The sequence below is a fragment of the Leopardus geoffroyi genome, chromosome B1, assembly GCF_018350155.1.
Source record: "Leopardus geoffroyi isolate Oge1 chromosome B1, O.geoffroyi_Oge1_pat1.0, whole genome shotgun sequence".
Taxonomy (NCBI): Eukaryota; Metazoa; Chordata; class Mammalia; order Carnivora; family Felidae; genus Leopardus; species Leopardus geoffroyi.
In genome coordinates this window covers 171,312,974-171,333,470 of record NC_059327.1, presented here as the reverse complement: position 1 = coordinate 171,333,470, position 20,497 = coordinate 171,312,974, and the positions used below count along the sequence as shown (strand labels likewise).

General features: G+C 42.6%; 1 protein-coding gene across 26 annotated transcripts in view; it reads right to left on the bottom strand.

The window, feature by feature from the left end:
* The window catches only part of APBB2 (amyloid beta precursor protein binding family B member 2), a 382,870-nt gene that overhangs the window by 120,006 nt on the left and 242,367 nt on the right, over nucleotides 1-20,497 (bottom strand). For 19 of the 26 annotated variants that reach the window (XM_045474262.1, XM_045474245.1, XM_045474241.1 and 16 more), the window contains one exon: nucleotides 3,253-3,461. In XM_045474262.1, coding sequence (XP_045330218.1) covers nucleotides 3,253-3,461 — 209 coding nt within the window. The remainder of the gene's footprint in view (nucleotides 1-3,252; nucleotides 3,462-20,497) is intronic. The other 7 variants (XM_045474246.1, XM_045474249.1, XM_045474266.1 and 4 more) reach the window with 1 other exon arrangement.

Sequence of the window (20,497 nt, the reverse complement as noted above, 5' to 3'; positions counted from 1 at the left end):
AAACTGCCTTGGAGGGATAAGGGTCGACACAATGGCATGGTTAACAGCAGAAGAGAGGAATGAGACCAACAGCAAGGTGGAAATTGACACACTACTGGGGGCAGAGCATAATATCTAAAGTCAGAGAGCTAGGCACATGCCCATCCTACCCCAGCTGCATGGCTACTGAGCTCACTGAACTTCGATTAACTCCTTTATTTATTTATTTATTTTGAGAGAGAGAGAGAGAGAGAGAGAGAGAGAGAGAGAGAGAAAGTGAGAGACAGAGATAGAGAGAGAGGCAGACAGAGAGGGAGAAAGAGAATCACAAGCAGGCTCCATACTGTCGGTACAGAGCCTGATTCCAATGTGGAGCTCGAACTCCGGAACTGTGAGATCATGACCTGAGCCGAAATTGAGAGTCAGAGGTTTGACCAACTGAGCCACCTAGGTGCCCTCAGTTAACTCTTTTCTTCTTCTTCTTCTTCTTCTTTTTTTTTTTTTTTTAATTTTTTAACGTTTATTTATTTTTGAGAGAGAGAGAGAGAAAGAGAGCATGAGCAGGGGAGGGGTAGGGAGAGGGGGAGACATCGAATCCGAAGCAGGCTCCAGGTTCTGAGCTGTCAGCACAGAACCTGACACAGGGCTCAATCCCACGAACTGTGAGATCATGACCTGAGCCAAAGTCAGATGCTTAACCGACCGAGACACCCAGGCACCCCAACTCTTTTCTTAAATAAGGAATATATTAGCGGTCTTCTCCATCTTGAGGGGAACAAATGAAATGACACTTATGAAAATACACTGAAAACCACAATAAATCATGAATAGCAGCAGGGAGGCTGAGTGCTGTGGATACATTAGGGAAACATTAAACACTAGGAGAGGAAGCAGGAAGCAGGAGCCATGAGACACAATCTGAGCCTGGGAAGGGGCCCTGAGCAATAGCTAGGATGGGAATGGGAAGCAGGTGTAGACAGAGGAAGAACAGGCATATGTGGGCATCAGAAGGAGGCCCAGGGATTAGAGGTGGACTCTGCTACCTGGTAATCTTCCCGAGGGTTCGCTGCCTATCTGTGATGCATGCTTCCCAAGATTTTCTGTAGAAAACGTGGAAACAAAATTCTGCCATATTAGTTGAAGAAATAAAAAATTCAAGTCACAGAAACTTGGGATGTCCTCCTTTGACTTTACCACACCCACACCTTGGTCTCAGGAGGCAGGCTTCAAGAGCTTCATCTCTTGCACGGAGGGAGGACAAGAGGTTCACTGGACAAAAGGGACATGTCAAAGTGAGGCCAATCTAACCTCTGGGACAATGAGGAAGCGCAGTAGGCTGAGATCCTAAAGCCAAGGAGGTTGAGCGAGAACAACTATGGTCTAGGATTCAGGAGCATTCAGGATCTCTGAGTTCTAGATCCAACGGCGCCACCAGTCACGGACCTCTCTGCACTTCAGCTTCCCTGTTTGTAATGTGTGGATACTGGGATCAGCTGATTCTTTCCCACCCTGACACTCCCCCCCTCCCCCCGCCATAGGGCACCCCCATGTGGTGAAGATGGTTAAAGGGTTGTAATAGGGGAATGAAGACCTGGAATGGAGAAAGAGATTCTAACAAAGATGCAAAGAGAAAAGAGGTACAGGAAAGAAAGAGAGAGGATGTCTGCTCTTAGTGAGCAGAGGCTGTGTCCTGGCTGGCTCCGCTTCTGGGAGGCCACTTGATGGTCCAGGGACAAATGCCAAGACGCAATTAGACTGAGACAGGAGAAGGACTCCACTTCATGCTAAGCTCTTTGAGGCTCAGCTTTATCCCCCAGCAAACCTAACACAAGATGAGTAAATGAATGGAATTTGCTCAGTGAATAGGAATATTATGCCTCAATAAAGTCATCCAGTGATTAGCAACAAAATCCTATGTGGTTCAGTAATACTGAAGCATGTGCCTATCAGTGTCAAGTTCCAACAAACCAAGGCCCTTGGCTATCACCGTGAGTAGAGCTCACCCCAACCCATCGCTTGAAAGATCGAGTGGGGTGCCTGGCTGGCTCAGTCCGTTAAGCATAAAGCATTTGTCTGACTCTTGGTTTTGGCTCAGGTCATGATCTCATGGTCCGTGACATCAAGCCCTGCACTGGGCTCTGTGCTGACAGCACGGAGCCTGCTTGGGATTCTTTCTCTCCCCCTCTCTCTCTCAAAATAAAAAAATAAACTTAAAAAAAAAAAAAAAAGAAAAATGGAGAATATGGGGCCTAGGCAGGGTAAGTGAGGTGCTGAAGCCCTGTAAGAGCAGGCATGTGATTGGAATGTAGATCTCACTGCCTCCCAGAGAAGACGAAATAACCACAGATGTAAGAAACGAGACACTGTCTACTTTCATGACAAGAAGGGTGATAATAGTTGCAAATATGGAGAGGAGCCTTGCAGGTGAGAGATGCAGGTTAGATGCCCTCTGTGTCCTCAAAGTAAAGGAAAATGGGTTGTTGAAAAAACAGAAGACTGTGGCCAGGCAGGCAGAAATGCCTGCGTGTTAGGGATCCAACTACTCTGCTGAAAAAAGCCATTACTTAATAGTGACCTTTTCCAACTGCAATTCTCTTGAATACTCAGTTATCAGGATTCACAAAGGTTAGCTGCAAGAATCTTTGTGTTAATAAATACCACGTGGAATTTTTTCAAGCCGCAATTCTTTGTTTAAACATCATATTTCTTCCTCATGGAGAGCAGAAATTTATGCTGCTATTTATGTCTAAAATAACATCACTTCTGCTAAATAAACAGATCCTTTAAAAAAAATAGAAATCAAGCATTTGAAGGCTCTCAAGGGTTATTCCTGCAGACATCCCCTCCATGCAACCAAAAGGACCCAAGGCTAATAAGATATGCAGTAATTATAACACGTCTGGCCAAGAGACGTCCTTCTGTGTGTAAATATTTTATGGGGCAGTGCCATGCAATGGCACCTACGGAGTAAAGTATTGCCTCAGTGAGCCTCAGGGAATCTTAACCACTTCTCATTAATCAGCCTCTCTTAACTTTCTGTACCTAGAATGCTGTTTCAAGAAACCAAAAGCCACTAAAAAATGAAAACATCCCTGAAAGATGGTATTAACGCTATTTACACTAAGAGGAAGTATTTCTGCGGTTTCAAATGCAGCATGCATGATAATCAAAAACCTTACCTTGATGACCTGTTGGGGCAGAAGCAACAAATCTAAAGAGAAATCACAAGTAACATCCACTCTACTAAGCTGTTAAAAAGATACTCCATTTTACCTCGTGCTCTGGGGTAGGAGATGGCGTTACAGAACTAAGTGACCCTTTTCTAGAACCATGGAGATCTGCTGGGGCGGAGACAGGGCGCTCCCACTGAGTGGTCCCTGTTGGTATGTGCCAATAATAGGTCCCAGCGACGTCAATGATTCTCTTCCAGCCAGGCGGCAAATCCGGATCGGTCTGAAATGAGTGATCACTCCATATATCTGCTGGGAAATGGAAAATAAGAGGGTTTTATTAAAAGTGAAACAATTACAGTGTTCCAGTTTCATCCCTAAGAGTTTGGAGAATCCCACAGGCAGATGCGTCCACAGCACTAATGAGAACTAAAGACATCCTATGGACACAGAGTATGGTAAAGGGGACGATAATGGAAAGAAACAAGAGAATTACTGGAAAAGAAGAAGGACACTTGAGAATACAGACATTAAGGACCTGTCATCAAGTCATCTTACAGCTTCAAGACTCCTGTGAACAACTTAAAAGCTCCATTAGCCGAAATCAACGACCCAAGCAAAATTCGCAAGGTTACAGGCAAAATCTACTGACTCCTTTATAAATCAGGAAGATTTACTGGTTGGCATCTTATACCATTTTCAGCAATGGGTGGAACTCTTCTTTTCTTTAATCACTTTCCATAAATGAGTACTGTATTTATAGCTTTGCTTTTACAACTCCTCCTCCCATTTGACTGTCCACATCTACAAAGTAGCAGTGTCTTTTCTAACACTCTACAATCGAAATTGCGCACAGAAGATTCCTAAGGAAGGCAGACTAGAAAATCCCTGGAATTCAAGAAGGGACCAGACCGACTATAAAAACAGGTCATGAAGGAGGGTGAGTGTGAAATATGACAGAGGATGGTGGGGACTGTGGCGAAATGGAAAGCATGTGCGAAGTCCAAAGGCATTCAAATTAAAAAAAATAATAATGTGTTATATTATGTATGTGTATAGCAGGGGGAGTAAAATACACATGTTGGGCAATTTCAGCGATCCCTGGCCTGTATCAATATCTTATCAGTTTACTGGGTAATTATTTGCTTTTTTAAAATCTCATTTTGGGGGCGCCTGGGTGGCGCAGTTGGTTAAGCGTCCGACTTCAGCCAGGTCACGATTTCGCGGTCCGTGAGTTCGAGCCCCGCGTCAGGCTATGGGCTGATGGCTCAGAGCCTGGAGCCTGTTTCCGATTCTGTGTCTCCCTCTCTCTCTGCCCCTCCCCCGTTCATGCTTTGTCTCTCTCTGTCCCAAAAATAAATAAACGTTGAAAAAAAAAAAAAATCTCATTTTGGCCTTCTTTGAGTTGAATATGAAATGAGTGGGCAAGAAAAGAGGAGAGAGAAGGAAGCAGAGTAGGAAATCCATAAAGAAGGAGCCACCGTGGAGAAATCACAGGTAGCTGTATCAACATGTGTACATATATAGGTAGTGAAACTTCAGAAACTTGTGCTTTAAATCTGAGGATCGCTTTTTTTCTAAGGATGAGACCTATGGGGCCACTCGTCAGAGGAGAAGCACGTGGGCTTTGCTCTGTGCAAATGCCATTGCATCACGTGGGCAGGCGTCACTGACTGTTACAGCGACAACAAGAAAAAAAGGAACCAAACAAAGAGGTTGATTAAGACTATGGGCACAGATGCGCATTCATGCGGTGGTTTGGCATCCCAGCATTCACTTTTCTCATTTAAATCTGCCAGGGGCAAAACTGCCACTTGTCTCAAATTATCATGGACATTCCCCCTCCCCCTACAGGAAATTAAGCATGATTACATAATTTCAACTTAACTAAAATTTTCAGAAACAACTTGAAACAAACATGTATACACTCCTTTGTCCTGTTTCCTTTTCAGTGGTGCATAGGGGTTGTTTTTAGCATCTCAAGTGGGACAGGAAAAATAAAATACACAGGTCTCTGGATTAAGTTGTGAGAAAAACCTTGTCCCATTCTAGTGGTTTACAGAACCAAGCTTTGCGGCTTGAAACTCTTGAAAGGGCATAAAGAGGCTGCTAGTTACCATTTCTGTGGTTTTTGAGGTCTGAGGGTCTGAGTTTACACATTTATCCTTGTTGTCTCTACAGTTGGGACATAAGCACATAGGCAGGATACCACCTTCAGAATATGGAATCATGTTGGACCAAGGACAGAAAGCAACATCAGTGGCCTTTGGGTTTGGCTGTCTATCCAGAACCTTGAAGGCAGCAGAAGGGCTCTGGGCTGCATAGCGCTCTTCTGTCTGCAAACAGACCTACCTGCCTATATTTGGTTTATATTCTGAGGCTCTGCTGAGATTTTGTTGGAATTAAAACAAAAAGGAGATTTCTTCTGGTGCTAAAAATTGATGATGATATGATTATGATAGAGGAAGTGAGGTTGGCACATTGACAGTATTATTAACAGTTCCAGAAACATGTATAGAATCCCTCCCACATCATCCCACACTGGGTTTTAAGGGATGTAAGCCCTTAAATGAGGGCAAAGAGACATCATATCTGTCTTGTTCATCATCATATTCCCAACACCTAGAATGGCAGGTGTTCAATAACAGTGAGTTGGATGGATAGACGGTGGATGGATGGAAGGAACGAAGGAAGGAAGAATTAAGAAGGAGGGAAAAATAAATGACTGAATGAAGTCTTTGAATGGTGGGAATTGGAACTTAGCAAAAGAAGAATTCTGAAGAAATCAGTTCTGTGCAGTTTCACAAAACAGAGCAATTTCACAACCCCCAAGAATAGCAATGTCTACTTTCCTTGATGGTGTATCTGAATGTTCTTATGGATAAAAGGAAACATGATATGACAAATTGGAAAGAGTCCTGGGCTGGTGGCCAAGAGACTCTAAGTTGAGATTTTGGTTCTTTTTTTTTTTTTTTTTTTTTTATTGATAGGTACCACAGGGAACACTAAGAAATATTCTGAGGCACCTCAGCCTCATTACATTTCCTTTTGTTTAATCTTGTTAGCCCCCAATTTCCTTTGTTTTCCTACATAAAATTAGGTACACACTTAAATAAGTACTTTGGACCTTATTCAACAGATCAGTGGTTTTCAACTTTTATCAAAGCGGGAGGAAGACAGTGGTGTAGGCAGGTGGAATCCCAGACCCCTCCAGGCCCTACTGACCACACCAGCCCCATTTTTATCAGTTTCCACTACTGGTCTTACATGTACGATTTTCCTTGAAAACAGAGATCAGGGTTTTGTTTCTTTGTTTGTTTTTGCTTAAAATAAAGTTTGACACCATAGCTAAAGCAAAAGTACAGTGGGGCCAAGACATCTAAACCCCAAGAAGCTGCTTCTGTCAACAGATTATTCAAAATATTGCAAAGCAGCTTAAAATAGTTGAGTACCATAGTGCACGTGGCATGAAGGAGGGCACGCAGACTAAATCAATATAGGAAAAATCTATAAACACCAGGTGATTAGAGGAGAGAGTTCCAACCCCTTCTGATTCTCAGAAAATTACTTTGTGTAGCTTTGCTGGAGACAAAGGAGCTGATGTTGCAGAAAGGAAATGGTTGCTGATAGTTTCAATGCCCTTCTGATTCTCCAGCAGTTTTCTCACACTGAGTTGTCTGTCATGAGCCCCTTCTTGGCAGATCTGCTTAGAGTTCTGAAGTCTTGGTATTCTTAGTTTTCAGCGGGAACACACTGAAAGACCTCCATACTGGAGAACTCTTTTCTTTTGGGGTGAGTCACTGTGGAACAATAACCTTAGGAAGATCCATTCAGCACTGGCCAGCATAAAGCAAACCATAGGATTCCATCCCAGTTACCCAACATCAGGATTGGAACTCAGACCAACTGTTGGTAGGGAGTGGGGTGACTTACGGAAAGATTTATAGGAGAGTTAAAATGGAGAAATCTATAGAAAGCTGGAAGAGTATTTTTTTAATGTTTATGTTTATTTTTGAGAAAGAGAGAGAGAGAGAGAGAGAGAGAGAGAGAATGACTGGGGGTAGGGGCAGAGAGAGACGGAGACACAGAATCCAAAGCAGGGTCCAGGCTCCGAGCTGTCAGCACAGAGCCCGACACGGGACTTGAACTCACGGACCGTGAGATCACGACCTGAGCCGAAGTCAGACGCTTAACCGACTGAGCCACCCAGGCGCCCCTAGAAGAGTATTTTTTAAATGTTTATGTTTATTTTAGAGAAAGAGAGAGAGAGAGAGAGAGAGAGAGAGAGAGAGAGAGAGAGAATGAGTGGGGGAGGGGCAGAGAGAGACGGAGACACAGAATCTGAAGCAGGCTCCAAGCTCTGAGCTGTCAGCACACAGCCTGATGCAGGGCTTGAACTCACAAACGGTGAGATCATGACCTGAGCCGAAGTCAGATGCTTAACCGACTGAGTCACCCAGGTGCCCAGCCTAAAGAGTGTTTTTAAATATTCCAGTAAAACTAGAAATCAGGGGAGTCAGCAAAGACTCTAAATACGGCAGAACGCAGCCTGGCATGCAACCAAGTGTGAACTCTGTACGGGGCCTTTGTATTTTGGCTCAACTGCTCATTATTTGAACGACCTCCACCAAGTTACTCAATCTCTTTGGGCTTGAGATGCTTATCTGTAAAATAGGGATCAAAACAGTGTCTACTCTGCATCACTGGGCATTGTATAAAACACTCAGAATAAAGGCTGGCATAGTACAGGCATATTTACCACATAAATGTTCACTGTTATTGCTATTATTATACATCATAGGTCTCCAAAGCCAACAATATAATAATATACTAAGTTCACCAAACCCACCATAAAAAAAATATTTTCCTATGTCCAAAGGAAAATTCCCCCTATAGAATTTATGGGGCTATGTGATCATCATGGTTCAAAGAATAAAGATAAAAGAAGATAATCTTACGGTGACCCTTTCTCTAGAGAGAAGGTCCACCGGACTCCCTTAGCAGGGCTGGACTTTGAGGACCTGGGCAGGTCAGAGGAGACCAGACTCTACCCACCATGCCTTGCTGAGCTTCTGGCCTGGCTGGCCAGGGTTCTCCTTCGGCCATACCTCCTCTTTCTTCAAATGTCTGTCTTTCAATTAATGTGGAAGGAAAAATGTAAATATTTCATAATTTTAAAAACAAAGATTCATGTCCCCTGTGGTCTACTTTAAAGCAGATTTACTAAATTTTTCCTAGGTTTCTCTCAAACGCGAACCACCCCCAAATGAATAAAGTTGCCTTGTTTTGCAGGATTCCTGAATTTTTTCTCCCATGGTGGGTCTAGGCCCTTCATTACCAAAAAAAAAAAAAAAAAAAAAAAAGTTCTCTACCCATAAAGTAAAGCACATCTTCACATTACCACATTTAATGTTCACATCGATCCCAGCTCGAGGGCAAGGGAGGGACTATTAGCACGCCAGGACAAGAATCCAGGCCTTTCAAGGTTTAAACCCAACTGACATTAGTGCTGCCATGCGGTTCTGAAAGCTAGGAACAACACTGCTGTTAAGAGAACAAGTTACAAGGGGCCCAACACGCATTGAAGGCTGAAGTACCCAGATCCTTTCTTACTTCTTTACTGCAGAAGCTCGTGGAGTCTCCACAGCTCCCCTATAAAGAACACACTATTGTAATCCCCTTTCTAAGGCTCAAGGAGGACAGCTGCTTGGCTTAAAGCCAAGGGGGTAAACTATGTCCCTATTTCTGGATGGAGTTACTTTTTCAGCCACCACCTGAGAGAAACCAGTATGGACAGCTTGGGGGAACGGAGAAGCTGTAAACAGTGGTGAAAACAAACGAAAAGAAGGCAATGGCTGCAAGTCTGGTGCTAGGAGACCAGCCAGCTGACCTGACCAAGGTCAAACAGCTAATAAGTTGAGCACAAAGATCTGCCCCAAGGGGCTGGCCCTCAGCCCGCCTGGAGCCACCCTTGTCTGGGTACATCAACTGGAGGACACTTCCAGTGTAGGCTTTACATAGGATCCTCCTTTTTGTGCCTAATTCTGCTTTCAGTAATCCGGACAACCACTCCAGCTGGCCCCCTCCCTATCAGAAGCCTCAGGATCAAATTCCAACCTCAGGCCCACTGCAGAGACTAAGATTCCACCTATTTTCACTCTTCCCCTCCGTACAGGATCTTGCGCCTAAGAGGCTTTCAGATCACCACTGCATCTCGCTGAAGGCACTGTCACAAGCTAACAGGACAGTTCAGCAGTAAGAGCTGACAGCCACAGGGGTCCTTTCAAAGTGGCTCTGTGGCCCTTCGTTGTTTGTGGTTTTGTTCTGGAAGCAGAGCCTGGAAGTCAGGGTATAAAATGGCAAGGCTGAGAGCCCCCAGAAAGTCCCTCTTTGTGCCGAGAGCCTCCTGGGGCCAAGAGCAATACTTGGCGTGGGAACAAGGAGCCCATCTGTGAGCAGCAAAGACCGGCGGCCCCTTCCAGCCACCTCATGCGCCAGTGCCTGTGCTGTGGGCCTGGCTCCACTTTGGCCTCTTCTTCGCAGGGACCCGCTCCCCACACCCATTCCCCGTGGAGATGTAGGTGAGGTAAGCCCAACTCTAATCATCCTCTCCCAGGGGCTCACTTGCAGGAGCCCAAGGGTCAAATGAAAACAAATTCGCATCCAGCAGCAGCTGGAAATTTCCTCTGCTGCTCCAGAGGCCACAGGAAGGAGGAATGGATGAGCTGAGATTCTAAATTTGGCAAGGTCTGCGGTGCAGAGCACAAAAGCTTCCCTCAGTTCCTCAGAATGGCACTCACTCCCTTCCTCCACCTTTGTGTACCCAGTGCCTTTGATGTGCAAGACATGGGGTGAGGGGGCCAGCAGGAAAGAGTAGATGGAGTAATTCATTCAACAAATATTTCCAATCTACTCTGTGCCAGGCATTGTTTTAGGGCTGGGGATGCATGGGGTCATCAGATAGATCTTGTCCTGCACTGGTGACGTGGGGCAGTGGTTCTCAAGCATCAGAGTCACCTGGAGAACCTGCTAGAAGCAACAACTGGGTATCACCCCAGAGTTTCTGGCTCAGCAGGTCTGGGGTAGGGCCTAAGAATCTGCATTTCCAGCAATTCCCACGTGATGCTGACTCCATGGTGCTGGTTTGGGACCATGCTTTTAAGAACCATTGGCCTAAGAAAACAGAAAAGGTAGTAATTCTTCCCCATCCAACTCCATCTGGCACCTGGTTCCACAAAATTAGAAATGTGAATGGATGTTCATCCATCCATCCATCCATCCATCCATCCATCCATCTATCCATCCACTCACTTGTTCACTCACTCTTTCGTGTTAAGGGGTTCCAATAAATGTCAAGTACTATTTTTCTAGAAGCTGGGAATATGGTAATGAATAAAAGAAGCAAATTGGGTCATGTGATCAACCGTGTCTGGGAACGGGGTGGGCTATTTGGACAGGACAGTCTGGGAAGGTCTCGGAGGAGCAATATATCCCTAAACCAGAAAGGGCCAGACTTGGGAAGAGACGAGAGAACAGCATTCCCAGCAAAGGGAATGTAACTTGTCATTGTAACAGAAAAATCGCTCCAGGCAGGGCTAAGAGGTCTAGGATAAGATCAAGGCCACCAGGACTAGGCTTTCTCCCTCTATGCAAAGGAACTCTTGAAGGTCTTTTGTGACCTGTGTTTTTAAAATCAAGAGTATTCCGCACAACGCTTCCATTCTTCGACAAGAAAAAACTCTTTCTTCCAAAGTCTTAGCTGCAGCTGCTAACTTATCTCCTGAACGATATTATTCCTGAAGGAGCAGATGCTTTAATACAAACTACACGTTTCCCTCGCTATCCAGAAGTAGATGAAACCTTTCAAAGGCCAAAATGGCAATAAAGCTAAGAAAAGAAGTAAATACCATTAATTTATATGGAAAAAATTTTGAGGGGGTCCCAGACCCAAAAAATAACCTCTCTTAGGCTTTTCTGATCCCCCAGGACACATCTTGCTAACAAATGCACAAAATAAATCAAGATAAAGCACAGATGCTCACAGACACAGCTCAATGCTGTGGCGAATGGGTGCTGAGCTGCTGAGCGTAGGTCCCTGGGAGGGAGCTTGGTGGGGCCGCCCTCACTGCTGGGGGTGCACGCCACCCCTGTAACATCTCACTGCAAAACAAACGCTGAATACGGTTTTTACCCTTTTAAGTAAAAGCAAAAGTCCTCTTGGATTTCTTTTGGTTCGTGCAAACAGGTACTAATGCAGGTGTTTTGAAAAAGCAAAGTGGCATAACACAAACTTTTGAGAAGATTTGAATTGAACTGTATCTGAATTTAACTCTGAAATTCTTTTTGATCACCTGGTGGTCTGCTTCCTTTGCCTTTTCTTCTTGTCTCTCTCTCTCTCTCCCCTTACTTAGTCCCTTTATTTTCTTCTGGACCCAGAACTTCCTTGTCAGAATAGAGCAAGCAAGACTCTCAATCCCCTCCAGCTTCATCACCAACTTCTGGAGACAACAGCAAGGAACCAGGGCTCTGGGACTACATCACTTATTATAGATTTGCTGGGAGTCCAAGCAGTATACGGAGGCTGCTTAGAATCTGGTGTCAAACTGTCCTCGGCTGAAGGAACTGGCAAAAACAATGACCATGGATACCAGGGAATAAGCCCCGAAATGTCCCAAATCTGTGAGCTTTCAGAATTCTGACCCACCAGCCTGCCAGACAGTGAGGAGGAAAGCTCACCAAAAAGTTTTAGGGCCTCTTCTATTTCTTGATACTTATTTGCAAAGACATGACGGGGACCCTGAAATGTCTATCCCAGACTTAGGAAAATTACACGTTGTACTCAACTGCACTTTCCTGCGGTGCCTTTCTTTTAAGAGTTGCAATAACATTCTTAACAGTTTTGGGAGCACTAGTTTCCTAATACTTTCTCTCATGTTTTTCATCTAAAATCATAATATTAAAATTTTGGAGTGTCCTTGAAATAGGAAGCTATTTGTAGCTGAGGATTTTTCTGTTAAAGATTCTTGAGTAAATATTCCAAGAACTCACTATTTAAACAGTCCTTAAATTGGGGCATTATAACATTACATACTTTGTATATTTTTATCAAGTATTTTGGCATAAGATCAACACAAAATTTCTTAATTTAAACTCACTGGAGACATAGTCTTTGCTGGGCTTAGTCTACTAGAATTGTTTCGGGGCCAGGTTACTATCACAGACAGGAGAACTGGAGTTAGCTGGCAGTTCTGAATCTCTGCTCCAGTGCTGGCCGTGTCACCTGTGACAAATGGCTTAACTTACTTACTTTTCTTTCTTTCTTTCTTTCTTTCTTTCTTTCTTTCTTTCTTTCTTTCTTTCTTTCTTTCTTTTCTTTCTTTTCTTTCCTCTCTCTCTCTTTCCCTCTTTTTCTCTCTCTCTCTCTCTTTTCCTTCCTTCCTTCCTTCCTTCCTTCCTTCCTTCCTTCCTTCCAAATGGTACAACTACTTTAAGTTTAGTTGTTTTGGGTTTTTGTTTTTTTTTTTTAATTTATTTTGAGAGAGAGAGAGCACAAGCAGGGTAGGGGCAGAGACAGAGAGAGGAGAGAGAGAATCCCGGCATGGGGCTCGAACCCACGAACCGTGAGATCACGACCTGAGCTGAAGGCAGATGCTTAACCGACTGAGCAACGCAAGCAACCCCAAATGGCTTAATTTCTCATGGCCTGTCCACTCACTGTACAAAAGAGCCGGTCCCACCCCATGGTACAAAGCACCTAGCACAAAGTTGGACACGTAGTAATCACTCAGTAAATGTTTGTAACTAGCTATGAATCGCTTCACTCAAATGTGGCTTTGGGGGGAAATATCCTGTAATACATAACATTTTTTGAAATGGCATCAGCCACAGCTCATTTCATTTAAAAAGATTTCGGAGAGTTTGCAGCCACCAAACGGGTTTTTACTAAAAAGACAGTTTTTTATTTAGATCAAGAAAACGAGATAATATTGGCCACCCACGTATCAACTCAGAAACATGAAAACACACTGGTTTGAGTAAGTGGCACCTCTTTAATTAGCATGTGGCTCTTTTATGTCATGAAGCTTAGCCATTAAAGAAGCAGAAATGAAGTCAGAATAGTCTTGTTAAGTGTGCCCTATGAAGACATCCTTCTTTTGAGTCTGTTTCTTTTTTTTTTTTAATTTTTTTTTTCAACGTTTATTTATTTTGGGGACAGAGAGAGACAGAGCATGAACAGGGGAGGGGCAGAGAGAGAGGGAGACACAGAATCGGAAACAGGCTCCAGGCTCTGAGCCATCAGCCCAGAGCCTGACGCGGGGCTTCAACTCACGGACCGCGAGATCGTGACCTGGCTGAAGTCGGACACTTAACCGACTGCGCCACCCAGGCGCCCCTTGAGTCTGTTTCTATTCTCCCTCATGTCCCCATGAAAGAATGTGTATAGGAACTGTTGGCAGAAGGTAAAAGGACACTATGCTTCTCTGTTCACAGACTGTTACCCAAAATCAAAACATAATACCCGAACCAGGGACCCTGCAAAGGCAAACTTAAAAACTAAAAGGCAGGGGCGCCTGGGTGGCGCAGTCGGTTAAGCGTCCGACTTCAGCCAGGTCACGATCTCGCGGTCCGTGAGTTCGAGCCCTGCGTCGGGCTCTGGGCTGATGGCTCAGAGCCTGGAGCCTGTTTCCGATTCTGTGTCTCCCTCTCTCTCTGCCCCTCCCCCGTTCATGCTCTGTCTCTCTCTGTCCCAAAAATAAATAAACGTTGAAAAAAAAAAAAAAAAAACTAAAAGGCAGAAGATGTAAGTAGCTACAAATTTTCTGGAGGAAAAATTGGTATTTGTAAATATCCACCTATCTGTACAAACCTACATATACATATAGGTGAGGTTAATCATATGACTGGTTAAAGACTATTTTAAATACCATCAGAAGGTCTAATTCTAAACACCCAAACATACAATAAAACATGTACTTTATTTTAAGTTATGAAACGAGATGTTAAAATCTTAGGATGATATGAAATATAACCTAAGAACACTATTTCCTTTTAAAGTGTGCACTAAGTACAAAGTAGCACAATTTACAAACACTTCTGAGAAACCATAGGCTCAGTAGCTACCCCCTCCAAAAAAAAGCCCTTATATAAACTACTAGGTATTTACCCACAGGGTACAAAAACACAGATTTTAAGGGATACATGCACCCCGGTGCATATAGCAGCATTATCAACAACAGCCAAACTATATGGAGAGAGCCCAAGTGTCCATCAACTGATGAATGGACAAAGAAAAGGTGGTATATATACACAATGGAATATTGCTCAGCCATCAAAAAAAAAATGAAATCTTGCCATTTGCAATGACATGGATGGAGCTAGAGGGTACTATGCAAGGCAAAATAAGTCAGAGAAAGACAAATACCCATATGATCATTCATGTGTAATTTAGGAAACAAAACAGATGACCATATGGGAAGGCGGGGGACGGGGGGAGAGGAAAGCAAACCAGAAGAGACTCTTTACTATGGAGAACAAAATGAGGGTTGATGGAGGGGTAGTGGGTGGGGAGATGGGCCAGATGGGTGATGGGCATTAAGGAGGGCACTTGTTATGATGAGCACTGGGTGTTGTATGTATATGATGAATCACTATATTCTAAAACAATATTACACTATATGTTAACTAGAATTTAAATGAAAATTGAGAAGAAAACAAAAACTTAAAACTTGAGTGGAGACTCATATTTTACTTTGAAAAAGTTATAGGCCATTTCAGTAACCTCAATTTTATTTTTCTAAGAATAGCTAGGAAAAACCTGTATTGCATTGAAACAACAAATCTCCAAAATTCAAAAGTCTAATCACAATAATGAATGGAGAATGACTGCAGGTGGGCGTGCTCTTGAAATCGACAATTTTTTGGACAATCTTTTTAATTTTTTAAAGTTCATTTTTTTATTTAGTCATTTCTATACCCAACATGGGGCTTGAACCCACGACCCTGAGAGCAAGAGTCAAATACTCTTCCAGCTGAGTCTGCCAGGTGCCCCAATTTTTTGATAATTTTAAAAAGTAAAGATAGTATTTATATCAAATTGCTGGCAGGTTTAACTTTTTTCTCCAGTTGTCTGAGTAAACCACTCATCTACTCCACGACAGCAATACGTCTTATTCCATACCAGATGGGATTATTACGTTTGGCAAGAAGATTAACAAATCAGACCTAATACCCTTTGCTTTGTCTACACCTAAACACAGTGTTCTAGAAAGATCTATGATTATATGGAAATTAAGCAAAGGGTAACTGCACATTATTCAGAGAATATGTCCAACTGCCATAGCCTCAGTCGACCTAAGCACACAACTTTATTTATTATTTCACAGTGAGCAGTGGGGAAGAGAAGAAAAAATACCACCGCAGGCATGAATCTTTCTTTGGCTTCCAAACAATGAGACAAGATAGAATTACTACTGGCACCATACTCTTTCAAGGTAGACGGGTTTGAAAGTATATTAAATAGAGCCAATATTTTCCCCTTTATTTTGGCAGGGTCTTCAATGTACTTTCTCTTTGAGCTGTGGTCCTCCTCAGGCTGATACACAGTAGCAATGATGACAAGGTAGAAGCTATTCCAGAGGTTGCCTTGACTAACTTCAAGGTCATTATTATTCTAAATGATGGCATACCAGGACTTGACTTCTCAGCTGTGTTAAATATTAGAACAAAAGATGGTATTGAGAATCTAGGAAATAGGCACAGTATTCTACAACAAATTACAATTTGGTCTTTTATCAGTGTATTAAAAGAATAAGGTGAATGGATGCCATCTTTTCCAAAATACTATGTGTTGGAGCACATAGAACTATATTCCCATAGATTAAAATGTATATATTGTGTTTCTGATACATGAACTAGAACATGTATTTCTATAGCACTACAGGACTTTCAAAGTGCTGTAACTAATCCAATCTCATCTGATACCACAAAATCTTGCGACACAGGTAAAAGAGATCTTACTCCCATTTCATAGGTGAAGAAAAAGATTTCAACCAGGTGAACTAACCTGATGAGGCTGGGGAACTGCTTATCATTGATTATGGAGAAATCTTTGTGTATTTTTGTCTGGAAACCATTCTATTTGTTAAGTGCATTTTTAAAGTTTTAAGTGCCCTTAAAAATAACAGCATAACTAAACTAATCTGTCCATCTGCCAAGGTGGTTAGTGGACAAACTTTAGTATTTGATGTAAAATAGGATTTCTAGACTATGGATGGGGGGAGGAGTTCAGAGAAAAATATTTTCCTGAGATTACCTTTTAAAAACACAATTAAAAAGATCAAGGTAAAAGCTATTTTTTTATTACTTCTCTGAGATATTTAGTCTCCATCCAAATCAAAAGAGAATTTGAAGCAGCTTATGTAAAAGATATAAACATATTTCAACATGAGAGGATACAGCCATGGAGTTGAGAAGAAATTCCATTTTTTATTCCAAAAATTTACAAAGTTTTAGTTATCTAATAGAAGTAGTTTATCAAAAAAGAAACTTTTCCTAAGCATCAAATCTTAGCATGCTGGAAACAGCACTAGAGGTAGAAAGGCAGTAAACTGATAATGGAGGTGTTACCTTGCATCTAGGTGGTTTTATTTTGTCAATCTTGTTCTAATTTTTTTTTTTTTTTTTTAACGTTTACTTATCTTTGAGACAGAGAGAGACAGAGCATGAACAGGGGAGGGGCAGAGGGAGAGGGAGACACAGAATCGGAAACAGGCTCCAGGCTCTGAGCTGTCAGCCCAGAGCCCGATGCAGGGCTCGAACTCACGGACCGCGAGATCATGACCCGAGCCGAAGTCGGCCGCCCAACTGACCAAGACACCCAGGCGCCCCTTGTCAATCTTGTTCTAAATTGTAACTGTGTTGCACAATAGGTAATTAAATGTAAACTTTTTTTTTTTTTTTTAAATAATAAAGGTTAACTGGGCAAACCATTCTGTACTATTCCTCTTGTCTATGAGAAGCGTGGTGCTGGGGTCTCATTAGTAAGATACCTGTAGGAGACACTGAAAGTTGTTCATCAATATCCAGTGTCTTCTTCCAAAGCGGTAAATACTTTTTACTGGAAACATGCCCACCCAGAACACAGAATACATTTCCCAGCCTTCCCTGCAGCTAGATGTGAGCAGGCAGATCACATTCTAATCACTGGGACGTAAGTACAAGAACTGTATGCTAGTTTCCAAGAACCGTTCTTATAGTATAGCTGGCAGGCATATGTTTTCTTGCTGTCTGGAAGAGATATGCTGCCTTGGACCACGAGGACGCAGGCTATATCCTAGCGATAGTGAAGAAGTACAGCCAAGGAATTTGGGTTCCTGGGGTCTTTGGGGGAACAGAGCCACCATATCAGTGAATTGCTACTTCCAGGCTTCTGTGTGAAAGAAAAATCAATTTCTATTGCAGTAAGCCACTATTATCGTGAAGTTTTGTATTATGAGCAGTTGAAATTGATCCTAACTCATTTATCTGATGGCACAAAACAGAATTCCAGATCTAGCACCTAGGAAAAGAAACAGGTTCTAATGGATTGGCTTTGTAATCTCATATTCAAACCTAAACCTATAAGCATCTACACTATGGAGTTAAGGAACCCAGGCTCCTGACTCCCGAACTCTTTCTAAAACAGCACACATTGCTGGGATGTCACTTCATTGGTTACCACCCATTCACTTCCTACCACCCACCAAGCCAAACACCTTAACCTCGTCTCCTACTCCTGTCAAAAATACCGAATGAGGAAACTGTGTTGGGTCTAATTTTTCACAAACCTCAAGAAGTACCTACCAGGATGCAACCACCCACAAGCAGCATCTTAATCGCCAGTTGTTTGATTCAAGGCTTTGAATTCTGTGATCTATACTGCGCTCCACTCCCATCCCCTCTGAATCTAGGTCAGGAGAGAAAAGCAAAGATTCTCCAGTGGAAAACAAAATGGCAAAACCAGTCAGCTGCTCCGCACCTGTGCGATAACTTGGGTCTTCTTTTCCAGTAATGAAAGAGTGATGATGTGCAGAGCTCTGAGTTTTTCAAAGATGCTGAGGCTACTGGCAGAAAAGAGGCAGGGGTATTTGTGGATCCCATCTGCCAGGAATGCACGTGGAGAAACTGTCATTTCCTTATGCTTCTCAAAATAGGATCTAGCCTAAGACAATATTAGGTAATTGAGCCCAAATTCCAGGAAAGGACAAGTAAATGGAATAATTATTCTCAAAAACCTCAAACAATAAATGAGCGCTCAAAGTTTTGAAAGACTGCCTTTCTGTAAAGATCAGGATATGGAACTGTTTGGTGTTTAAGCTGTGGGCCCCCGAGCACAAAATGCTCAGAAAAAGTGTCACAGAGATGCTATTAATCACAAATTAAACAGATCTAAGTTCCTGGAAGCAAAGGTCAAGCTTGTTTCTCTTCTTATTTGAATCAACCAAGGTACCGCAAATATGTCTCACACATACTAGGTGTGCAGTCTAAGTTTTCTGGAGGTTAGTGAATGCAGTTGGGAGTGGCTCCCTTTTCTCATTTCATTCTCTGAAACTAAGAAGCTACCTAGATAATATCTATATGAATGACAACTACAGAAAAGAGGAGGACAAAGAAGAGGAAGGAGAAGGGAAGGAAGGAAGGAAGGAAAGAAGGGTGGCAGGGAGGGAGGGAGAAGGGAGTAAGGACAGGTACCACTAAGCATCCTGCCTGTTGAGTGTGAGTTGAGTTCTACTTTGCTATGACATGTAGAATAACTGTTGGCTAGTTTTATTCAGCCTCGAATGCACCAGTTAACCCACTGGGCCTCCAATTCCAGCCAATAGGCTAAAATTATTTTCCCACTAGAAAAAATGCTCTTAAAGCATTATCAGTTCTCGTCTGCAGGTTGTCTGGGAAGGATTCCAAATTTATACGCAACAGAAATAGGATTTTTTCTTTTCGTCTCGAATTCTAAGCTCTCACTTGTGAAAACTGATTCATACAAAGTTTTTGTTCTGGGTTAGCTCCATTTCTTTCTTTCTAAATCTGTAAAGGATGGCCTACCTGGTCTTAAATTTTGGTATGTTCTAAGCATCTTGTGCCTCAGCTTTCCCCATTACCTTCTCTCTCTGAAAGAAATCACTAGAACCTAAAAGCTGTTGAGAGCACACAAATAATGCTTAGATCTCAGAAGTGGGTTCAGAGGAACATTCTTTGGAAGCAGATGAATCCAACGTGGTGCCACAGTTTTCCTTGTTGCATGCAGAATAGGCAGCGTCCTTGGGGACAAGTATCTGAGCATGTCGAGATCTTCGTCCTAGATAGCTGTTTGTGCTTCCTTCCTTCCTTCTAGAGACAAACCGTGTCTGTCTTCCTGTGTTGCAGATGTGCCTGGATGAATGAACTGAGAGCACTGACCCCTCCTTTCAGAAAACATTACAAGTGGGAAGTACCTAACCATGGAGTCAGGAGTGGAAAAAAGTTGAGTGAAAGAAAATGCTGGGCTTTTTTGTTTTGTTTTTTGAAATTCCTCTTGGAGAAACAAACTATGAATTACTTTTAAAAGCAAGGGCACATTTTCCGTGTGAATTTTTGATGGGGTTTTTCTTTCAGATTAGCAACTTTTTTTCTTCCACTTTCTGCTTCAATAACGAATTCATTTACAATATATCTTATGCTCTGCTTATAGAGCAAGACTTGCAAATAAAGATTACACTTGTACTTGGCCCAGACTTCAACTGGTCACCCTAGGAAAGCTTGACCTTTTTCATATACTGAGTCTGTTTGAGAAACGTATGTATGGGAATAGAATTGGTTAGCAACCCCCGAAAACAATAAGCCGTAACTTGATTCACTTTACTGGTCAAAAGGATCTGATTCAACAAACAACTGCAATCCTGTATTTTTCACCGAACAAAATTATATGAAAGTATCTCCATCAATAAAAATAAGAAAAAAAAAAACCTTGTTTTTCCAACACAAGTAGATAGCATATACCCTATGAATCAGCAATACTAGATGTATATCCCACATAACCTCTTAGGTAGTTCCATCAGAAGAGGTGTGTGTGTGTGTGTGTGTGGTGGGGGAAGTGGGAGGGTATTGCCTGTGGGATCAATTGTGGTGCTGGGGGCATGGAGACACTCTAGGAGCCCACCATTCTGTGAGGGGAATGGGAAATGTGTTGGATCCACACCATGGAGCACCATGCAGCAGTTTGAAACTAGGCATTAGCTGCACATACAGTCTTATGGATATATTTTTTAAACACAGCACATGATAAAAATATCCTTTAAATAAAGAACACACACACAGTAACAATAGTCTCCATC